Here is a 23,625-nt window from a genome sequence, read left to right as displayed (position 1 = left end):
GATCCATCCATTCCCAGGTCTGAAGTAAGCCTTTGGCCAGCATGGTCTCCATCCCTCTGGACTGCACAGGGCATTGAGTTCTGACCACGCTGGGCAACTGTGAAAGGAACCCCCTGCACCCCAAGGATGGAGCCCACATTGTTTCCAGGCCTCATCCTCAGTATCTTCCAATAGAATGGCTGTTTGAGGGCCCCAGACTTACCATACATGCTAGAAGCGGTCACCTGGCGCAGGAGTGAAAGCAATCACAGAGGGCAAGCATGTGCTTCATTTTTTTATTATTCTTTATTGGTCCTACCAATGTGACTCTTTACCCAGGCCCACTTTTCCTATGTGCACTGGCCGTGGAGACGGTCCACCACTCAACTGCATCCTAAGTCTTGGTTAGTCTCACCCTCTTATGCCTTTTCCTCACTTGGCCTCATTTTCTCAGAAACTGAAGGCATCTGCTTATTATTTTTTGTTTTGGGTCTGTGTAAAGGTTCCTTGGCAGGAGAACATGCATATGACTTTTAAAATAAAGACCAACATTCTGACACTAAGGTGACACACAGAAGAAATACAGTACTTAGACATCACTGCAAATAAATACCCACACAGATGACGCTATCTCAAATGTAACAATATTTTGTATGAATCAACACTGTAACAGAAGGCAAAGAGTCCCAACAACGAGGAGTAAGAAATGCTGATTCCAGGAAACAGAATTCTTCAATTCCTAACAGTTAATATTATTATAATTTGTCCCTTTTTTGGAGGCCAGAGGACAGTTTCTCTTCCTCCACTAGTACCAATTTGATCACATCCTGAACCTCACTTAGCAGTTTGCTAAGGAGTTTTAGTGACTTCTGTTTCCTGAAATTAACAGTGGTTAGTTACACCAAGCAAGAGAAGATATACCGTCTTACTTTCACATTTGCAAAGAATACTATGGCTAACCCTCTGCCCCAATCACATGCCGACTGCGCCGGCTCCCATGGCGCCCTCAGCTCTTTACAAACGTGATGTTTGTACAGCTTGCTTAGCTTGTCCCATGAAGTCCATTTGGTTCCCAAAACACACTCCAGGTTCCTGTGTTTTATTTTTGTTTCTAAGCCCCTGAATTTGCATGTGAAGAATCACTGACTAACAGAATTTTGCACAATCACTGTTCTCTCTCCCTCAATGAAGATGCCCAGGTATGAAGTGAGGCAGGTGCCTGCTCCTACCTGCTGGTCCACACTGGCCTTCAGTACTCCCAACTAGCTCTCCACTGCTCTCCACTGCCCTCCTTGGAGACCTTACTTGGCTGGGACACCTCCCTGAACTGATGAAGGCACTACTGGCAATGGTTACTAACAAAAAGGTGTTGAAATAGAACACCTAAAAATCGACGGCTGTAGAATTTTCTAAGTGTACCACAATTTGGCACAACAACCAGAATAACAAAACAATTCCAATTTGGAATTTCACTGGTGCAGTTGTATAAAATTCTGTTAGTCAGTCATGCTTCACAATGTCCTAAAACCCAGAAAATTCTGGAATTTGTAGGTAATACTACTCATTCAATAATTTATGCTTTCAAGTGCCTATTACTGTTTTAACCAGAGCAAAGGTCAAGTTTTCTTCTTGTTACGTTGAACTATTCCTAAGAATAATAATAATACAATATGAAAAACCCCAGAATTGGAATACCCTGGATTTCTTAATGAACATGGCATTTAAAATCTGTAATTTCAAACATGAACCACAATGCCGTGTCCTCTAAAGGCTGCTGAACCACAGCATGGATACACTAGCCTGCTCCTTGCCGGGTCAAAGCCTCACCCGCAGACCAGCTACACACTATGGAGCGCAGCTCTGCCTCGTGCCGACGCCAGATCAACACGCCAGAGCTAGGACGGACAGCTACAGGACCACGAGCACAGACCACGGCATCGGAGACCGTCTCTATGCAAGGAATTAAGGAAGCAAATATAATATCAAAATATCAAAAGTGCACAGGTTGATCGGATAAAAAAGGAGCATGTGTAATAAGGAGACCCCGTGGCAGGTGTCCCAGCAGGCTCCTAGAGAGCCTGGCGGTGGCTGTGGAAGCAGGTTCTTCGGCCGCACAGAGGCCTTTCCAAGCAGCAGCTTGCAGCATTCTCAATAGTAAAGCTTTTTTTCCTCCCATTAAAAACTTAGGGAATGCTATTTTGAAAGGAATTACAGTGGCATCTCCAAACATTTCTAAGTGGACTTTAGGCTGCCCTTCCTTCCTCTGCATGGGCCACAGGAGGGGGGGGAGGGGAGGGGCTGCAGTGTGACAGAGCCTGGTGGCCACGTCCTCCCAGCAGCTACTCTACAGCTGAAAACAGGAGAAAACAAGACAGCATTAGAAACCAGTCGCTTGCCACTTTCTGCTCACTTGACAGCTAAAGCTCTCCTTCTGGGAGTGAGCGAGCGCATTAGTTGGCAGAGAAGTCCTGCGTATGTTAGGGATGGGCTCCAGGTGCCCACGAAGCCCCAGACAGTGTAAGAGAAGCTGCGTTCTGGCCCAGAGAGAAGGGAGGCAGAAGGTGGGTGGGCATGCGGGCAGCCATTCCCAGGACAGACATGCAGGGGACACGTGTGCTGTTCTACCCCAGTGTATGACTGTCCGGTGCCTAGAATCTGAGCAGGCTGGGACACCCCAGGCTCCAAACAGAGGGAGGAAAGAAAAAGCTGTCTGAGAGACCACAGGATCCCATGTTAGTACCAATGCTGGGTTCCACACCGTGAAAGATGCCTTTCCACGGGAGACAGGAGATGGGAGTGTCAGGACTGAGAGAAACACTGAGCAGAGCCCTGCTTCACAGCACACTGAAGCAGACGCCTGATGGCACAGCTCTGTGAGGACAGAGCCTCTGGAAAAGGGGAGCCCCCGGTGGCCTTGCTGCCTTGTGTAGTACCCTCAAATTGCACTGAGAACCACACAACTCTTACCTGCCGGTCCTGAGCACAGCTCTGGGCCCACAAAAAGCCCTGCCAGCACACAGCTGGGCTCCCTTGTACCATGCAGTCAGGCAGAGCACTGACACTTCTCAGAACACTGCTTCTTTGGGTCTGACAACTTGTAATAAAAAACCCAAGTACAGGCTGTGAGTCTCCAAAGTACCACAGAACAGGCTCTGCACCAAGGACCAGGGTCTTACCAGGCACTTGGAACACTTTCTCATTAAAAAAGGAAACCTAGGACCTCAGACTCTGCCAGTTTGTCACCTCTCAGGGCAGAGCAGCATGCGGCTCTCAGAGGTGAGACCCTACAGCAGCCAAGCTCTGTCCTCCTGGATTATGGTTATTTGTGTCTGAGGTGTGGGGGTCTCATTGTAGACTATAGGCTCTCAGGGTAGAAGTTCTGCACTCCTGTCCTGAATGTGGTTTGCAGTGAGATGCTGCACAAACTACAAGAATACTCTTTTCATGAAACTACATCAACCACGGAGAGCTAACCTAGGCTGGTCCTACGATGCAGGCTGGAGCCTCACAAAACTGCTTTCAAGTGCTGATATTAGACACATGCGAGGAACATGCAAGTTTCAACTCAGGTTCTGCCCGTGTGTGCCCAGGGAAGAACTCTCCCTTGGGTTTGCCTACAGTGCCTAGGGCCCCTGAAAAACACTTTCACCACACTGTCTTCCACAAAGCTGTGCAGCTCCACGCCCACCTTTGCTACCACCACCCCAAAAGACAGCAACTGACATGGGATATCCTTGAGGGGGCTGTGGAGAGAGAAGCAACACAAAGCTCAAAGTGTCCCGGGGACAGATGTGCCCCAATGCTGCCACTCGCCTAGAACGCTGCCCTCCGTGCGTTAGTCACGTTAAGACCGGCCTAGCACTGCTGTCCCACTGCAGCGGCTGGGTTAGTTGAGGTGAAGCGGACATTAGCGGCGTGCGGCGCCCCACAGCCCTAATCACAGTAAATGCTGTGCTTCTCGCTGCAGAACACCTGGTTGGCCAGCCCGGCGCCCTCCGCCCTCTCGCTGGCACAGGCACAGGTGTGACTTACGCTCGGTGTGGCTGGCTTGGCCTTGGAGGTGGCCTTGTTGCGGCCCCTGCGGGTCTGCTCGTGGTCCAGCTCCAGCAGCTCCAGCCGCTGGGTGAGTGCCAGCTTCTGCTGGATGGCCATGCGCAGCAGAGAGTTAAGAGTCTTCTTCTCATCCTCCGCAGCTGCCAGCTGCCGCTGCATCTCATCCAGCTGTGTGATGTACTCGTCACACCTGTGGGGACAAAGCACAGCTGACGGGCTGCAAAAGGAGATCAAGACCCAGGTGACCCATTCCAGGATGTCTCTCACATGGAGCCTGAGCTGGGGCCACGAGCTCTGAAGCTTGTTTTGGCTGTTTTAGCCAAGGTTCCTTGAGAAAAAGGCCAGGACCAGAGAGGTGGAGCTCACACAGAACAGTAGAGTTCATGTCTGTGTTACTGGGTGTGTTTCCTTTTTTTTTTTGGGCGGGGGGGGAGTGGGGAACGCTGGCTAGTTTCTATGTTATCCTGACACAGACTAAGTCATTTGAGAAGAGGGAACCTCCACTGAGAAAATACCCCAACCAGACTGGCCTGTAGGTAAGCCAGTAATGAACTTTCCTAATTAGTGATGTGGGAAAGCCCAGCTCACCGTGGTGGTGCCATCTCTGGGCTGGTGGTCCTAGGTGCTGTAAGAGCAGGCTGAGCAAGCCATGAGAGCAAGCATAAGCAGCACCGTCCATGGCCTCTGCATCAGCTCCTGCCTCTAGGTTCCTGCCTGACTCCTCTGGATGATCAAGTAAAAGCTATCAGAGAAAATAAAAACTTCCGCAGTTGCTTTGGGCCATGGTGTTTTATTACGGGGATGGAAGCCCTAACTAAGACATGGAGATGTTTTGTTTGTAGGCTTGAAGTAGTTCCGATAGCAGGCTTGGCCCTCATCCATTTGACTTTCCTCCAGTAAGATCTCTCCCTCTTTAAGAACAGAAAGTGTCTCAGAGACATCACTCACTCCCGGGATTGGGCTATAAGCTGAGGGAGGACTGGGCTTGACCCTACTGCAAGCTGTCTGTGGTGGCTAGTAGGCCTGTGCTGAGTGGCAGTCAGAGCCAGGGAGGTGTGCAGCACCGAGCTGCCACCTGCAGTGACACAGTGCCCACACCCCCACCGTGGGGAGGAAGAGAGCTGGCCAACTGTCCCTGGGTGACACTGTCACAGCTGTCAGTTAAGCCTAGTGGAAACTCTTAAAACACTGGGCAGGTCAACACTTTAGAGGTGGTGGAGGGCACCGGGGCTCTAAGCACTGCCCTTCTGCTACCCACGGCCCAGCCTTGCCCACAGCCAGCTGGCCCTTGACAGTACCTCTCAGGGAATACACACTGTCTTCCTCATATTTGAAATCCTGGATTCACCAGAAAAGTCAGTCTTTAAACAGAACAAGCTTCAAAAGCTATGATTTGCACAAGATGTGGAGGAATCACAAGAACTTTCCTAATCCTGGCACTGGGGGGTGGGGGGGTGGGTGGGGACAGAGACAGGAAGAGATCTCTGAATCCTTTTTTAAAAATTTACATTTATCATACTGTCCTGGATAATTATGAATCAGAAAATATTAATGTTTACTCATATCTAATATTAATTATACTAATAATGCTAATATTAATGATCTAATATTAATTTAGTTTTTTAATTTTTACTAGAACGAGACAACAAAAGCCCATTACCCTATACGCTTAGCCTATATGTGAGGAACAGGTTCTCATCACCAGTGAGCCCTCTGAATTCTAAGCCAGCCTAATCTACATACAAGTTCCAGGCCAGCCAGGGCTACATAGGGAGCCCCAGACTCAAAAGCCACAGTGGGAGAAAGCTTGTAGAGAAACCCTGGACTCTCCTGCTTCTACTCTCCCTGGCAGGGCCTACCTGGAGGGATGCTACGGTACTGGGGGTAGCTGGGCTGGAGGGAGGGAAGCAGGTCCCTGGCCCACCCAATCTCAGCTTCTTCAGCCTCAACAGGAAAGGGCCAGGTGGTCTCCACGTTCAGTGCTCAGCCTTGTCATCCCCACAGCGTTATCCCAACGAAAACCAGCAGGTGGCACCAAGTTCTCTTTGGAGGGCAATAGGCCAGGGGCCCTGTTTTGCAGCCTCAAGACTTCTTAAGGGGCCTTGTTTTCCAGCCTTAAGCCTAGCCTGGGAAGCCTAGTAACCCTTAAGAGATCCCCAGACCACACAAAGAACCCCATGGGAGAGAAAAGAAAGCTGTACACATCCCAGGCCCTTGCCCCTTCCCTAAGAGAAAGGCTGGAAATGGATGGCAAGTTGCTGAGTTGGAACCTTGTCAAGGTCCTGCCACAGGGAGAGGAACAACAAACCAGTCTGGGCCTCATCTGTCACCACTGAACCAAAATTAGATCTCACAACTGTATTTTCCCAGAGCTCACTCCTCTTAGCCCTTTGCTGCTATAACGCCTATGCTCAAAGCACAACAAGCTGAGCCTCCAGGTTCATTAATGGCAGAATTAGAGCCACATTTCTGGGGGCCACAAATGCATACCTCTGCTGAAATCTGCCTAAATGATGCCTACCAGGCCTGTCCCAGATTGCAGCACCTGCCTACATGATGCACACAAGAGTGAGGGGCAGCCAGCTCCATTTTCCTTGTTACTAACTTGAGCCAGTCACATTTGAGCTGGGAGTGGGCTAGAGGCTGTATTTTCAAACCATGACCTGTGCGGGGATGCCTGATGGTGCTACAACACAGGTGCTGAACCAGCAGGCCTAGAGGCTTCAGGAAGGAGAGGCTGCTGCAGAGGGGCACAGGCGGTACCCTGCACTTACCTGGTGGCAAACATGGCTCGCAGGGAGGAGAAGGTGGCTGCATCTTCCTTGAGTGCTTTGAGCTCATTCCGAAGCTTCATCATGGTCTCAGTCACCATGGCCTTCTCATTTTCATACTTGCTCTTCAGGTTGGCGAGGGCCACCTCAGCTGTCTGGGGAACAAAGAGGTATGAAGTGGGGAGGTGAAGTTGCTCAAGAGATACTCTGGGTTTACAACGGAAACCCTGGGTCCAAGGTGGTGCTGGTGCCCATGAAAAATTCTCTGGAACAAAATAACTTCCCTGAGAGCCATGCTACTGGGGTCAGTTTGCCTCCGTGAGTCCCATCTCTGACTTTGATCAGCAGGGAAGAATGATGTATCATAGGACCCGTCCTGGAGAACCCACAAGGCCCTGCATCATGCCCCCAGGGTGCCAGACCACAGCTCTTGGTTATGTTAGCATCAGGAAAACATCAGTAGCATCAGTAGTTCTGGTTAAAGAGCCCTCTAACCCCACACCCACTCCACTCATTGGCTGGGAGCCCTGAGGAAGGGGACAGCAGGAGACTAAACCAACAAGAGGATGGTACAGACCTGGAGGTCCTGTGACAAGTGGAGGATGGAGAACAAGGAAAGGAGGCGCCCACCCAGCGGGCTCTGCTGTTACCGCCCCACCCACTCCTGTCACCTGCTTGTTGGCCTTGAGCACCGTACGAAGTGTGGTGATCTGTTCCCGCTTGGTACTCAGCAGTGACTTCAGCTTGAGGATCTCCTCCATCAGCGCCTCCTTGTCCTTGTCCACAGCAGGGCCCAGCTCCTGTGAGGCAATGCGCTGCCGGGACAGCTCAGTTGTGCGGTCCACAGCTGCCTGCAGGTGTTTGATCTGGTCTCGGATGATGGCGATCAGGTTGTAGATGTTCATGGGTTCCCGGCGGGGGTCACTCAATGGCGATGGCAGTGAAGAGCTGGGTGAGGGGCTGCTGTCCCCAGTGCCACTGTCTGCTCGGCCCACCTCTGTGGCCAACAGCCCCTTGGGCAAAAGGACAGGTGAACGGCGTCCGCGGCCCTCGGGGCTGGTGCGGCCAACCTTGCCCTGGCCCTCACGGTAGTAGTCCAGCATGACACGGTTGGGCGTCTCATTGTTGCACATGCACACATGATGGTAGAGGTTGGCTAGCTCCTCGCTGAAGGTCACCAGCTCATCCTGAGCCACATTCAGGCTGCCCTGGGTCTCACCAGCCACATCGCTCACCTTCTTCAGCTCCTTTTCCAGGTGGGCCAGCAGCTCACGGTCCTGGTGGCTAGCCTTCTCCAGCAGAGATACCTTCTCAGTGAGCGCCTGGCCCTCGGCCTCGTAGCGCCCTTTCTCTTCTGCATGCTGGGCCTCACAGGCTTCATGTGTGCTGCGCAGAGCCTTAAGCTGCTCCCGGAGCTCACCAGCCTCAGCCACAGCCACATGGTACTTGCAGGCCAGGATCTCAGGTCCGTTGATGTCCACCTCATAGTAGTCACCATCTTCATGGCTATCACGGTCCTTCTCGTTATCCAGGGAGGTCTGCCGTTCCTTGCCAGCCTGCAGGCGCCGCAGGGCACTGAGGTTCTCTGTGAGACGACTCACCTTCTCCTGCTGCTCAGAGAGGGTCCCTCGAGCCTGCTCCAGCTGCTTCTGTGTGTCCTGCAGTGTTGCCAGCAGGCCCACCTTCTCCCGCTCCATCTGCGAAGGTACAAAGAGCAGGAAAAGAGGTCAATAGGCTTAGAGGACTCCAGGATAAGCAAGCAACATCTGAGGCCATGCCACGTGGGCCATTGGCTATGAAAATTCTCTAGTCACGCCACTAGTTGACAGTAGACTAGACAGAGCTCACCACAAAGCCCATGACTATAACCAACAAAAGTGGGCATCCTTAACGGTTCTCTCTACATATGCTAGAGAATCATAACGGTTCTCTCTACATCCGTAACGGGCCTGAGCTTCAAATGTGCAACTCTGGGTCCAGGGCAAACTGGCAGGATCCCTAAGTGTCCCAGTTCTCTGCTACTTTCCTTTCTCGTGTTGTGGAGAACACTCACTAGATCAACAGTAAACTTCAGATGTGTCAATGTATGGTCTTGCTGAGACTCCAGCTTGTGGTCTATAGGTATGAGTTACATGAGGGGCCATGTCACCTCACCCTGACATGATGTGGGTAGCAAAGGCAGCAACATGGGCACCAAAGTACTAAACCTTACATAATAAGCAGGAACCTACTTCTCTGGAACACTACACTTCACTAAGAGTTTCATTTGTGGTAAAGACACAGGATTTCAAAACAGGATGAATAAATTAAAGACAACCACATGTCACAAAAGCCCTGCTTACACAGAGCGTGCAGTCCTCGTAGCTTCGCAAAAGGCACAGGAGAGGGAGGGGTGGGGCGTGAGGCCCTGCCTGCTCACCTGCACCAGCTGCTGCTTCAGCTTCTGGATCTCAGATATGTGGAGCTCACTGAGCAGGTCGGAAACGAGGCTGGGGGACGGGGGAGCCAGGCCATCCTTCCTGGGTGTGGACATCTTGTTGTCCAACGAAGATTTGACCAAGCCACTGTGCTCAAAGCCATTGACCAGGGCTTCAGCATCATTGTTGGGCTCAGCAGTGACGGCATCATCACTGAACTTGAGGCCGTCTAAGGAGACCTGCAGGTGGCTGGTGTAGAAGGAGTCGTTGATGCTCATGTAGTGCGACAGCTCCTTGCGTAGGTTGTTCTTCTGCTCCCGCTCTGTCTTCAACGTCTCCAGCGCCTCCTCCAACTGCCGTTCAGAGATCTCCTTAAGCCGGATAGCATCTTCAAGCTGGCTGTTGAGGTACTCAGTCTCCTCCTCCAGGCGCTTGATTTCATGCTTGAGGCCCTCGAATTCCACCTGGGGAATAATACAAATACTCCCACATCAAGGCAATGTGGAAGGCTCCACTCAGGTTGATAAATTAGGGCAACACCAGAACGCCACACCTCCCCAGCCACAAAGAACAAGGAGACCCACAGAATGAAACACCACTCTGTAGAAGAGGGCAGTGGCTGCAGCCAAGGCCATGTCCACATAGAGCAGCACAGATGCTAAGAGGGTGCTTCCAGAGCACCAGAAGCAGCAGAAACACTCAGCCCACTGCCAGGACCAGTGCGCCTGAAACGAACACGGAGCCTGCAGCCCACAGCTGAGGACTCTCAAGGAGGCTGCCAAATTCCTATTGTTTCTGAAAATCAGCACACATCACTACACATGTGAAGAGCCTCTCCTCCCACCTTTATGTGTGAGTTCTGGGAACTGAGCTCAGGTTACAAGGTTTGCACTGTAAATGCCTTTACCTGCTAAGCCACCTCACCAGCCCTAACATATTTTAAGGCCATAAAATATGTTCTTTGTTGTGCGCTATGACTATATTATTTTGAATCATACTTCAAAACAAAGGAACTGGACTCCCCCTCTAGACTGACTACTTCAGAATGTAGGCTTGGGGAAGCTGGAAGGTGAGTGGGAAAGCACAGTTCAGGGGTAGACAAAGAAAGAGTAGATGGAAGTTAATGCTTATTCTGAGGCTCAGGGTTTGTAGGCATATGTAAAAACATCTCACTGTAATATTAAGCAAGTAATGAATGAATCTCTCTGGGTTTAGGGTAGCAAGGGAAACCTGGTACAATATCCTAAGTGTGCCCACATCCCAGGGCCCTAAATGGGGTGAGGAATCTCAGATGGGGAGTGACTCCACTAAGTACAAGGTTTCCTTGAGCCTCAGTTTCTCCTCTCCTTAGGGCACTGTGGGCAGTAGTACCAATTAATGCTCAGTGGCACCTCATGATTATGACGGAGCTGTGAGCTGTGAGTCCTGCTCCTGTGGTTGCCCAGCACCACAATCCCTGTCCTGGCTGCCCTTGAAACTCGAAAGCTTCTCCACAGACATATGGGCTTTCTTGTGCATGATATAAACACTGGGTCCGCTGACAGTGAGGCCTCAGCTGTAAGATGATCTGGTGTTAGAGAGGTTCTAGAAAGCCAGGACAACATCCAGGGCATTTGGGGGTGAGGTCTTGGATTTCCTGAGAGAAAAGATTCCCTGCTGCCTATAGGTCTTAGAGAATGAAAAGCATGTCCCGGCACTGAGTGGTCCTCACCCTCACCTACCCAGGAGGACCTCCTAATCCCTGCCACAGGCAGAGGGGACACCCCCATTCCTACAGCAGGCAGCCATGGCAAGATTTCAAGCTTCACAGTCAGTCTCTGGAGGTCTTAGTGCTCCTTCATCATCAATATGATGTCCCCCATATCTTGGTGATGTGGAACACTGTCCTACAGGCATGACATGGCCCAGCTGTCTCGAAATCAGAGCAACCATGATTACCCAGCTTGGAGACCCTCACAAGATCAGGTCTATAAACATTCTCTCATAGAAGGAAAGGGTAAAGTGCCATTAGACCCTCACCCAAAATTCCAGCCATTCCCCTAACTCCTGTGCTCTGACCCAGCTATACCTAATCCTGTCCCAGCTATCTCAAAGGTTGCTAGAGTAGACAGGCATCAGAAGGCTAAATGAAGACAGAACTGCATCTAGCAACTGTTGGAAGTCATCACCCATGCCAAGATGGCTCGAGTTTTTAGTGATATAGCTATTTTGGAGTCAGCCATGCTCCTAAAACCTCTTACCCATGGCCCTGTGACCCCTCACCCATGCACCTATGGGACCCCTCATCAATACATCTGTGGGCAGTCCCTGACCCATGTACCTGTGGGTAAACCCTCACCCACACCCCTGGTTCCCCTCACCCATGCACCTGTGGGTAAACCCGCACCTGTGGGTAAACCCTCACCTGTGCTCCTGTAAGTAAGCTCAATATTGTCACTGGTTCACCAAGGTGGACTTCCTGGTGTATCATCCTGGTGTATCATCACCCTATCTATGCTAAACAGAAACAGACTCCCCAGGACAGTGATGCTACATTTGGCCTAGGAAACTGTCATACTAAAGTCACAGGCTTTTTTTGTGCTCTTGGAGTGCTAGGTACTAGTACTAGGTGCTGTGAGCTATATCCCCTAAGAGTGCTAGGTACTAGTGCTAGTTGCTGTGAGCTAGATCCCCTATCTCCAATATGAAGGTGCTACTCGTCCTGGCCTCAGCTATGTGGAACAAGACAAAGAAAGGAAAGATAGGTGGATGAAAGGACAGAGACGGCCAAGGTGAGCCTGTTCTGGGGACGCGCCTGGTTCTGCCGGAGTACAGACACTTGTTTCTGCAGGCTGATGTTCTCTTCCTCCAGCTCTGAGTAGTCCTGAAGTAGACGGGCCTCCCGGAACTTGTACTCCTTGATGTCATCCCGCAGGCGCCCACGCTGGATCTCCACATTTTGGTTGATCTGCAGGGGCAGAAGAAAAAAAAACATCTATATGGGTTACTTCTACAACTGGCCCTACCACTTGTGCTTCCAAATAGTGTAAGGGGGATGAGCACAGCCAGGTGTGCTGTGAGCCCTTTGGAGGAAGAAGTCCAGGGTAGCAGGGTTTGTGCAGAGCAGCAGACAGTCCACAATCAGATCTCTTCTGCTTCTCTCACTGTGGAACTTCAGGCAAGTGACTCAAGACTCAAGTGACTCAGGGTATGACTGCCATACCCTGCTGAGCTCTGCTGGCTCCAGGTATTGACCTAACTGAAGCAGTGTGGGAATGAAGGAATGACAAACACATGGACAAGAAAGGCTGGGATGGGTTCATCTGGACAGCATGTCGGAAACTCAGCATGTTTATTATACACAGCTCAACAAGGAGGTGGGGTTACTGCAAGGAGGTGGGACTTTTGGCATACAGCTGAGTAAGAAGGCAGGTTTAGCTAATCCAGGTGGGAGCAGTCTATGCAGGGAAGCAGTCTTCAGGCCATAAACATCCAGGGAGACACCTGCACACACTGTCAGCATTAACACTTGGACTTCGAGGGAAGCCTTTGCCGTCCCTCTAAGCCTCACCATAGAAGGCTTTGCTGTTCTCATGGATCTCAGGGAGGCACTGGTGTCTCTGACATGGCCATGCACACGTCAAACAATACATATTCACTTAGGTCTTCACTTACTTCCTAACACTGACCCTTTTTCTCCTTTTGCAAGATGGGTCATCTGACTGGTAAAATGGTAAGTGGGGCAACACTGTGGCATGTCTGCAAAAGTTCAAACACTTAACCCGAGTGTCTGCATCAGAGAAATAAAACACACCCACACAGAACCCGGCACATCAGTGTTCCTAGTGCTCGAGGTGGATGCGACCCAAGTATCCATTGGCAAAGTGAATGGATAAACAAAACATGGTCTAGCTTTACAATGCAGCGTGTTATTCAGCCACATTAAGGAATGACGTCCTGACACTTGCTACAACACGAATGAAGTATAAAGACATTCTGCTAAGTCAAAGCCGACTTTGCAAAGCAAAGAGACTATGCATTGTATGACTCCATTTATAAGAAAGGTCCAGAACAGGCAAATCCATAGCCATAGAAAGTAGACTAGTGGGACTAAAGAGGGGTGTGGGAGTAACTACAAAACAGGCTTCATTCTGGAATGATGAAATAGTCTAAAATTAACTGAAAGGCTGGGAGTCTGTATCAGTGGCAGAAGGCTTGCCTGGCACTGAATACAGGCCTTGTGTTCAATCCCCAGCACCACAAAAAGAGTAACAACTTTAGAAGAGTACACACATCTATGAGTAGGGGGACAATGCTGGTGAGGACAGAGCTGTGAGCCTGGACTTCTTGCTCAGGGTTCTGGAGCAGGTATGCTTTTGGTCTGGGGAGGCCATCTGAGCATTAGGAACAGGGATAAGAAACAAGCATGGAGCTGGGCACAGCGGCGCACACCTGTAATCCCAACACTTGGGGAGGCAGAGGCAAGCAGATCTCTGTGAGTTCAAGGCCACCCTAGTCTACAAAGTGAGTCCAGGACAGCCAGGGCTACACACACACACACACACAAAAAAAAAAAACCTTATCCTGGGAACAGAAGAAAAAGGAAGAGGGAGGAGGAGGAAGAGGAAAAGAAGAAGGAAGAAGGAGGAAGACGACGAAGAAAAGAAAGAAGAGGAGGAGGAAGAAGCAGCAGCAGCACCAGCAAGCATGGAGCGCGCTTTAAATGAGTTGTATGGGATGTGTACCACCTCAATAAAGCTGAAAGCTGGTTTCTGTCTCAAGTCATGTGTGAGGAGTCAGGAAAGCTGCCACAGGGAGCAGGTAATACAGGGCTAAGAGAAGCACAACAAAACCCAGACTGTGGGAATGCTCACACTGCCTGCACTAAACACAGGACCTGGGAACCTCAGTCTTAAACATTCGGAGCCACACCATCCTTTGTTGTGGTTGCTATATGTTGTAGGTTGTTTAGCAATTCCCTGACCTCTGCTCACCAGCTGCAGCTCTCTCTCACACTGTGACAAGTGAAAATGTTTTAACACACCATCTATGTCCTCTGGAAGCAAAATTCCCTAAAGAATCTCCGTATCCTCCCAGCTCCATGCTTGCTTATCTCTGTTCCTAATGCTCAGATGGCCTCCGTAGACCAACAACATACCTGCTCCAGAGCCCCAAACAAGATGCGCAGGCCCACAGCTCTGTCCTCATGAGCACTGTCCCCTCAGCAGGGGGACTCAATCCTGATCGCATTTGTGTGTTCATCTGAGGTGTATATGCCTCATAAGAGGCCATGCAGGGAGATACACAAACAGTACTGCTGGATTAGTGAAATAAAATAATACTATAAAAATAGACAAGGAGGAGGAGAAGAAAAAGAACTAGAAGAAGAAAAAGAAGCAACATGTGGTGGCACATATCTTCAGTCTCAGCAGAGGCAGAGGCAGAGGCAGAGGCAGGCAGATCTATGTGGGTTTGAGGCCAGCCCGGTCTGCAAAGCAAGTTCCACAATAGCCGGGGCTACACAGAGAAACCACGTATCACCCTCTCCCACCAAAAAAAAAAAAAAAAAAAAAAAGAGAGAGAGAGAAAGAAATATGGAGAGATGGGGAGGAAGGAAAGACAACAGAAAGTGGAAGAGAGTGGCAGATGTCAAGCACTACTGACAAACGATTAGCACTAAAATTACGACTTAGTTCATAATAAAATAAAGACAGCCTTCTCATTAGGGGGCTGAAAGAGTCAACAGAATATAGTGAGAATGTGAGAATCCTGTAATTTTGGTTTCTTTCAAAAACACAGAAATAGGCTCAGCAGTGGTGGCACACCCCTTTAATCCCAGCACTCGGAAGGTAGAGGCAGGTGGATCTTTGTGAATTTGAGGCCAGCCTGGTCTGGAGTCAGTGCCAGCACAGCCAGAGCTGTTTCACAGAGAAACCCTGTCTCAAAAAAATCAAAACTCAAACAAACAAAAACAAAAAAAAAAAAAAAAAAAAAAAACATAGACTATTATAAGAATATGGTTTCATTTTAACCCTAGCTGTGGGATATGGGACTGCTTTGCAGCAGCTGACTATAATTTGTGTCGTGCTCTAGCAGGGGCACGGTTTTGCCACCTGTAGATAGACAGTTTCTGTGAGTGTGTGATATTTGGAATTCTGGGGACTTTTCAGAGGATATAAAAATGCTAGTGCCAGGGGCTGGAGAGATGGCTCAGTGGTTAAGAGCACTGTCTGCTCTTCCAAATAGACCCAGGTTCAATTCCCAGCATCTACATGGCAACTCACAACTGTCTTGTAACTCCAGTTCCAAGCGATCTGACACCTTCACACTGATGCACACAAAATAAAATAAATAAAATAAAATAATGCTGGCGCCTCAATAGGTGTGTGGCTGTTTGGTGTTTGGATACTGTTAGTTGTGGTTGGTTGCAATTTGTCAGGTAGTCATGTCCAAAGAAATGAGAAGAAAAAAATCAGATAAACTGACAGCAAAAATCAAACTTGCCCCTAAGAACTCGACCCTAATCAGCAGGAAGTAGCCTAATGATAACAAAGACCCCTTTCCCTCATCCTATTTTCTCTTCTATCTAGTGTTAGGGGATTGAAAGGGAAGAAGTGAAGGATGGAAGAGAAAAAGAACAATCCACAAAGTAGAAAATGCTGGTAACTACAAAACTGATACTGGAAGAATCAGATACCACAGGAAAAGAAAGAGAAGGCCTAAGGGTAACAGAACATCACAAGGGAGAAGGGAAGGGAGATGGATATGATGGAGATAAATAGCCCCAAGCACAGCTACAATGGAGGCAGGACCACCTGAAAAGCTGGGGTGATACACAGACGAAAGCACACCCAGGCTCTCTGCATCCTACCTGGAGCTCAAAGAAGGGTACGGGAGCAAAGGCTACACATTCTCTCTGCAGAAATGATCCCAATTCCTGCCCTCTCTCAGCCAACTCAGAAGTGCTTGCCATGCAGAAAGTACTCAAACATGTACACAGAGGTTTCATATGGCCACAGCCTTCAAGTAGACTGGTAACAAGGTCTGAGTCCCACCAGTGCCCCAGGGCTATACGGCAGGAATTGGAGACCTGGAAGGCACGGGTGAGACACACAGTGCTAGCTTACGCATGGCTAGGGCAAAAAGCGCAGCTTGCATGATTGAAGATGGAGGCAGAAGGCCAGGATGGGAGCCTGAGAGCACCAGGCCCAGAGCCACACACGAGTGTTGTGCTTTCCAGCAGTACCCTGTGTTCTGTGAGTCTTCAGTGCCTCTAGAAGCTGGCCCTCCCAAGGCTCTCTAGGAGCTCTGTTCTTATGCCACTGCTAGAGTCAGAATCCAGGGTACTAGACAAAAAGAGCTTCCCATTGGTGGAGTGTATGGGCCTGCACGGGCCCGTGGATAGGTGTCCTTGTTGAAAGACAAGCATAGAGAAATGTACACACACATAAGTCACGTGTTAGCAAGGTAATATCACGTGACACGTTAACTGCACCTCTCTGCTGACAGTGCAGGACTCAAACACATACTTTCTTTCTATGGAGATCACTTCCAAACCCAGCCACCAGGCTGAGCACAGAGGTTTGGCTGGCCTGCTGCTTGGCACCTCCACCCATCACATGCTCAACTCCTGAGAACTCCAGCAGGCTCCAACTGGCCACAGGGGTTTAGTTTTCCCTCAGGAAAGTACCTCCTCCCAGGTTGGGTGCCTGATGTCAGCCCAGAGTACAGGGAACAGGCTCTGCTCTGTGCAGATGAGCAGCCTAGATGTAAGCAGTGGGTACACAGACTCAGAGCCAACCACCTGAGGACCTATCCACCAGCTCTCCTTCACCTGGATCCCCTGACCTCAGGTTGCTCACCAGCAAGAAAGGTGACAACTCAAGAGGCCACTGTGTTAGTTAGGGGATTATCAGTCCTCTTTGCTGGTCTCCTGAGCTCCTAATCCCTCTCACACAGGACATGTCCATCCATCACCTATAGGAGCACTCTTTGTCCTTTACTAGCACTATAATGGGCCTAAAGCTATCCATCTGAGAAATGGTGTCATGCCTGCAACAAGCCATTCCTCGAATCTCATCTCCCTACCAGGAGTAATGCCAGCAAGACAAAAGCTGACTGAACTGCCTACTACTAGTCCTATACACAGCAGAGACCACAAGTCGGGACCCCAGAGTTGTTCTACCCATAAGCCTCAGTGTCTTCATGTGACGGAACACTGAGAGGGTCACTGGATGATTTGGTCTAAGACATCAGAACTATCCGACAAGGGTGAGACTGTGGTACTGTGAAGTTAACATTGGCTTTAGTCCTCACTTGAACCTGGACAAAGCCTTGCCCTCAGTCTCTGAAACCCTTTGTAGGGGACGCCCCGTGTTCTTTCTGCACATCTTCCAAGCTCTCTGAGCCTCTTTCTGCTGGGGAAGCCTACCCTCTGCCAGTAGATGTTCTCACAGGGAAGTCATCACAGCACAGGCATGAGGATGTGCTGTAGTCAGGGCCCTGCATGCTAGATCCAAGGACTCTGACCCAGAGGCCTTCAATAGCAGGGAGCCGTCATTTCCCCTGGTGTGGGGTCCCTGAGGTCTTGAGCTCAGTTTGAATAGGGGGTGGAGGGAAGGCAGCCTCCGCTCCTGGAGCCTAGTGTATGATCTCATTTCCTCCCACAAGTTTGGCTTTGGCGAGGGTGGAGGAAGGGCTGTCACTGAGGAAGAGAAGCAGCCCCAGTGACAATCCATCTGTCTACCCCTCCTTCCTGAAAGGCCAGTGCAGAGCTTTCTTCCACATTCGCCCCTAGGCAACCTGGGGCTGGACGACCGTCCAGGGCCGGAAATGAGCTCAGTGAATTGAAGACAGGCAGGTCTGGGGTGCGGGAGAGATTCCTGTTGTTCCTGTTTACACAGTAGAAGGAAATCCTGAGTCTCCCTACATAGCCCTTAGCCGCCTTGTCTCTGTCCCCAGGACTGAGGAGGCCCTCTGCAGCCGAACCACAGGCAGCCCTTCAGCCTTCACCTGTCTTGGGGAAGAGGTTCTGCTCTCACATCTGTCTCTACCCATTCTTAGCTCTGGTTTCTCCTCTGCTGTTGTTTCCGGGCTTAGCATTACTGTCCCCCTCACTGTCCAGAGCTGACACCTCTGGGTTGGATTTGGTCTTGCTGGCTTTGTCCAGGTCTCTAGTCCAAGTGAAGGCTACAGCCAGTGTTATCCCAAGCCTCTGGAAGGCTAGAGGCTAGCCCCAAAGACCATGGACAGGTAGGCCTCAGACATAAAGACTTATTTTTTTTTCTTTTTGTTTTGTTTCGAGACAGGATTTCTCTGTATAGCCTTGGCTGTCCTGGATCTCACACTGTAGAGCCAGGCTGGCTTCAAACTCACAGCAATCCACCTGCCTCTTCTTCCTGAGTGCTGGGATTAAAGGCACGTGGTACCACCTTTTAGTGATGAGTCCTCAGTCTCCTCAGAGTTCCATGGACTCTCCATGGCTCTTGGCTTGTCTTTGTCTCCATGGCCACCAAATCACAAGCTGGGCCATTCATCACTTAGGCAGCATTACTCTACCTTGACATTCTTCCCTGCCCATGGTGTGGCCTAACATTCATGCATAGCCAGATGGCAAAAAAACAAACAAAAACCCCAAACCATTCTCCAAGCAAATAATCAACTAATGACAGGAACATCCTGTGGACACTAGGTTTGAATCCCATGAAAGACCAACTACCATGCTCATCAGGGCCTGCTTGGCAGACTCAGGACACCAGTGAGGTGGGCATACTTTAGACACAGAACTGTTTGTGTGTTCACATGAGGGACCATAGGAGCAAGGTGGAGCCTAAGTGAGCTGAAGAGACCAGCACAGCCCACTGTCACAGTGATAGATGTTAACCACCTACTTACCTCTTTTAGCTCCTGGGCCACGGATGTGAGGCGCTCATTCTCAGACTGAGTGTTGGTAAGTACGTTTCGCAGCTGCTTCAGCTCTGTCTGCAGCTCCAGCACCTTCCGCACATAGTACTGCTCTTTGGAGGCTGACTCCTGGATCAGGCTCTCCTCTCGGCTCTCACCATCAGCAGCTACCTTCTTGTGGTTCGTGTGTGCCTGGCCAAACGCCTGCATGGAGAGATAAGACATTCATTAGATGGGTGTCCTGGGGCCACAAAGCAATGGAGACCCAAGACCACAAGGAACATGAAAGCTCTTGACCTGGGAAGCACTTCTTTGTTGTGCATGTGTTAAAACACACACTTGAGATGCACATGCCAGATACATGCTTCCTTACAGTGCAATGTAAGGAAGTGAAATGTAAGTGAAATGCCCCAGTCTTAGGGGCATTATGAGGTGTGATAAAAAGGAACACGAAGGATAAATAGAGAGCCACAAACATATGTGGAACTCCCTTTGTAAGGAACAAAGTTTGAGGCCTGATGATGTACATATACCAGTTGAAAAGTTCCCAGGACCAGGAAATAAGTGTTCTACACTGTGAGCCTGGACAAGCTAACGAGGAACAAATCCAGAGCATCACATCTAACAGAACTTCCAGATTAAAAAAATTGAAGTTCAGGGAGGTATGCTAGCCATTACACGCAAGGGGTGAGGAGCTGCCCCATCCTGTTACCTGATGTCAAAATATCCTTCGTTTGTTCTGGGACAAACTGGGGCTGGGCAACCAGAGCCCCCAGCCCTAGGGATAAGGCACAGTAACAATTAGCTAGAGTGGCCACTTCAGGGTGTGTAGGCCCTGAGATGCATGTACCTGCATGTTTCAGACACTGGGGAAAGGAGCAAGCGTGTCAGGCCCTGCGACACAGTAAGCAATCTTACCAAGTGAGAGCAACTAGCAAAAAGTGCTGGCCTCACCCACCACACCATGCCAGTCACACACTGAGGTCAGCAACTGTGCTGTGTCCAGAGCCTAGGGCCTGGACAGGCTCCATTACACACCCCTCTGAGGGGCTGTACCATCTACTGGGCCTTCCTTTCTTGACTCTTTACAGGACCCATGGCTTACAGCAAGAAACAATAGTTAGAGAAGAGCTACTAAAGAACAGAAAATGGTGGCTTTTACTAGTTTTAAAAGAGAAAAGAGTTGGGTGTGGTATCATACACCTATAATCCTAGCTGACTCTGGGAGGCAGAGTCAGGTGGATCTTTGTGAGGTCAAGTCCAGCCTGGTCTACAAAGTGAGTCCAGGACAGTCAACGCTACACAAAGAAACCCTATCTCAAAGACCCAAAAGAGAGAGAGACAGAAAAGGTATATTTTTTTCCATTTGTTACTTCACACATCTAGGAATTCATTCCAAGAAAACAATGGGCAAAGCATACAAAGACACACTGTACAGGGGTGCCACCGAGCTAAGCAGAATCTAACACTAACACATGAAAATGCAGAGCGCAATTCCTTTTCATTCTGACAGGGAAGTGGAGGAATGGAGCAGGGTCTGGTCTGAGGCAATATGCTGTGTCCCAAAATACTGTGGGAAGGCCTCACAATGGGCCCAGTGGTGCCAGGGCTGACACTGGGAGGAGGCATGTGCACAGGGGTGACCCGGGCTCACGGTGCAGCACTCCTGCAGCAGACTGTGGATATCCAAGTCACTCACAAGGTGACCACGCTTTCAGTCCTCCAACACAACACAAGTCGTAGCTCAGCTCTGGGATTTCTGGTCTGTTTGCCTTCACCCTGATCCTAGGGAAGGATCAAGCCACAAATTGATACCTACACATCACCTGGCCCGAGCTGTCTGCCCACCATAAACCATACAAAGGAAACCAAACAAGCTAGCCCCAACCCAGGGATCTGGGACTACAACTCAAGAGTCCAAGCATCTATGGCTCCTTGGGATACACCAATCAACTTGGGAGTTGGGACAAGGACATCTCAGAAGTTTTCCCCAAAGTGTGATGGCTAAGCACTATGGCACAATATTCAAGCCTAGGCCTGCCAGCCTGGGCCCCAACTCTCTTCCTCCACCCAAGCTACCAGCCTGGGGCACAGGAGCAGTTCTGGGCAGCTTTTCAAACACACTGTGATGGAGACATCTACCTCTAACTGAGAAGACAGACAGTCACAGGAACAGACTCTACCTCCTGTGTGGCAAATTAAAAACTGGAAAGTACAAGAACAATATGATAGAAGAGGGCTGGTGAGGTAGCGCAGCATGCAAAAGCACCTGCCATCAAGCCTTACAACCTGAGTACTAAGACCCATGTGAGTACTAGGAGAGAGCTGACTGCCAAAAGTCGTCCTTTCACTCCCACATGTATGTTACGGCACATGCATGCCAGGTACACACACACAAGTAACTTTAAACATGATAAAATAATAAGCATCAGTTTTCAAGTCTGTGTACTAGGTAAAGTGATGGGATGAGAAAGTCCTGCAACAGCCTTTGTGCCTTCAGGGCAGGGCACAGAGCAGAGGACTGAGGCAGATGGCAGGGCCTGGGGAAGAAGATGACTACAGACAGGGCAGGAAGGCCAGCCAGAACTAAGGACCAGAGTGAATCTTCACCGAGGACAGTCAGTGTGAACCATGGGAAGGGAGCATGCAGAAGGGGAGCAGGAACAATCCCTGACGTGCAGTCTAAAAACAAGCCTGTTCCTACCAGCCAGAGGGATCCCCCAGAGGCTCAAGGAAGAGCATGTCTGGGGCCTGGCAGAATCAACTTTGGTTACACACTGCTGGAGCACAGCAGAGCAAAGCGTAAAAGACAGACTGTGAAAGGATTCATCCACTTCTAAGCCACTACATCCCAGAACAAAGCTCAGAACACATTAAAGAAAACAAACACAAATCCAGCTGCCAACAGGTAAGATCCATGGTGAAGACCCAAGGAAGAAAGGATCAGCAGACAGCACACAGCCCTGAGCAGAAGGGCAGGCAGGCTGAAAGTCAAGTACCAGAACCAAATCCCTCAACTCAGAAGCTAAGAGCAAACGGAAGACACAAAAGATCGCAGTAGAACTTCCCTAGAGGAAAAGCAGGGGTCAATAGCAGACACATTGTGCCTCAACAGGATTTACCAACTCTGAAAGGCAGCCAAAAGGAAGACCCAAATGAAACACACAAAAAAATAATAAACGCAAAGCATAACAAACCCAAGAGAGCAACCATGGAGTGTATACCAATCTCAAGGAGCCTACCTATCAACTCAAAGTTCCAGCAGCTTTTTGTAAAAACCGACCAGTTTATTCTAAAATCCACAGAGCAATTTAAAGAACGCAGAACAGACTAAATGACTTTGAAAGAGCAAGACTATCCCCACCTGCTACCATGACCCAAAGGTACTTCACTGCATAAAGAGACAGAACAACTGACCTGACAAAAGTGGCTTTGTGGGAAAGATAACCTTTTAACCAAAAGCTCATGTGTAAGTAGCCCACATCACTCTCCTCTCTCTCTCTCCTCTCTCTCTCTCTCTCTCTCTCACACACACACACACACACACACACACACACTGAACTTCAGAGCTGAACATGGTGGACAACAATGAAGCATGTAATGCCAGCTACTCAGGAGCCTGAGGCAGGAAAATGGCCTGAGTCCAGGACTTGAGAACAACCTAGGCAACAGAGAAGATTCCATCTTGGGATAAAAAGAACAAAAAGGCTGGGAGATGGTTCACTGGTTACAACACTGGCCATGTCTTAGAATAAGGCCATGGTTTTAAATCCCCGAAGCTACATTAATGACCAGACGTGGCAGTGTGTGCATCTGTAATGCCAGCTCTCTTTTAAAGTATAGGGCCTGAAAAATGGCTCCGCAGGTAAAAGCATTGCCACTCAAGTCTATTAACCTGAGTTCAATTCTCAGACCCATATAAATAAATGTGGAAGAAGAGTCAATTCCAAAGTTATCCTCTATCTTCTATACACATGCTGTGGCACACATGTGCACACACACACGCACACACACACAGAGAGAGAGAGAGAGAGAGAGAGAGAGAGAGAGGATAAAATTTTAAAAATTAAATATGATACATTTATATAATGAAGTACTATTAGTGAAAAAGAAGTATTGATATAACAATATAGATACACCTCGAAGTCACCTTAGTGAAAAATCCAGTGGGAAAAATATTGTTCAGTTCTCTTTATCTCAAACTAAAAAATGCAAGCTAAGTGGAGGTTCAGTGAAATAGAGAAGGAATAGGAAAGACCAGAGTCAAGCTCATGTCCTTGATTTTACTGATGGTCTCATGAACATATGCTTACATAAAAGCTTATGCTGAACATCCCCAGTGCATGAAGCTCACTAATGCTGTCTAAGGAAACTATGTGGGTGTTTCTGAAGTGTTGTACCCCTCACTTAGAGTATATGAATCTACGAGACATAGCCCCATCCCTGAGGCCACCACCTCCAGTGTACAGGCTTGGAGGCTGGGGGTCAGACAGGAGATATCTGTCTGGTCACATTTCTTTTGA

General features: G+C 49.4%; 1 protein-coding gene across 2 annotated transcripts in view; it reads right to left on the bottom strand.

Annotated features, from left to right (window-relative positions):
- Positions 1-261: 261 nt before the first annotated feature.
- The window catches only part of Bicd2 (BICD cargo adaptor 2), a 45,319-nt gene continuing 21,955 nt past the window's right edge, over positions 262-23,625 (bottom strand). The window contains exons 2-8 of one of the 2 annotated variants that reach the window (XM_021658220.2): positions 19,094-19,306; positions 12,015-12,167; positions 9,223-9,684; positions 7,475-8,500; positions 6,807-6,958; positions 4,012-4,222; positions 262-2,329 (exon numbers count right to left, since the gene is read on the bottom strand). In XM_021658220.2, coding sequence (XP_021513895.1) covers positions 2,324-2,329; positions 4,012-4,222; positions 6,807-6,958; positions 7,475-8,500; positions 9,223-9,684; positions 12,015-12,167; positions 19,094-19,306 — 2,223 coding nt within the window. In that variant the 3' untranslated portion in view covers positions 262-2,323. Of the gene's footprint in view, positions 4,223-6,806; positions 6,959-7,474; positions 8,501-9,222; positions 9,685-12,014; positions 12,168-19,093; positions 19,307-23,625 lie in introns of both variants that reach the window. The other variant, XM_021658219.2, reaches the window with a different exon arrangement.

The sequence above is a fragment of the Meriones unguiculatus genome, chromosome 19, assembly GCF_030254825.1.
Source record: "Meriones unguiculatus strain TT.TT164.6M chromosome 19, Bangor_MerUng_6.1, whole genome shotgun sequence".
Lineage (NCBI taxonomy): Eukaryota > Metazoa > Chordata > Mammalia > Rodentia > Muridae > Meriones > Meriones unguiculatus.
This window is presented reverse-complemented; position numbering and strand designations above follow the sequence as displayed.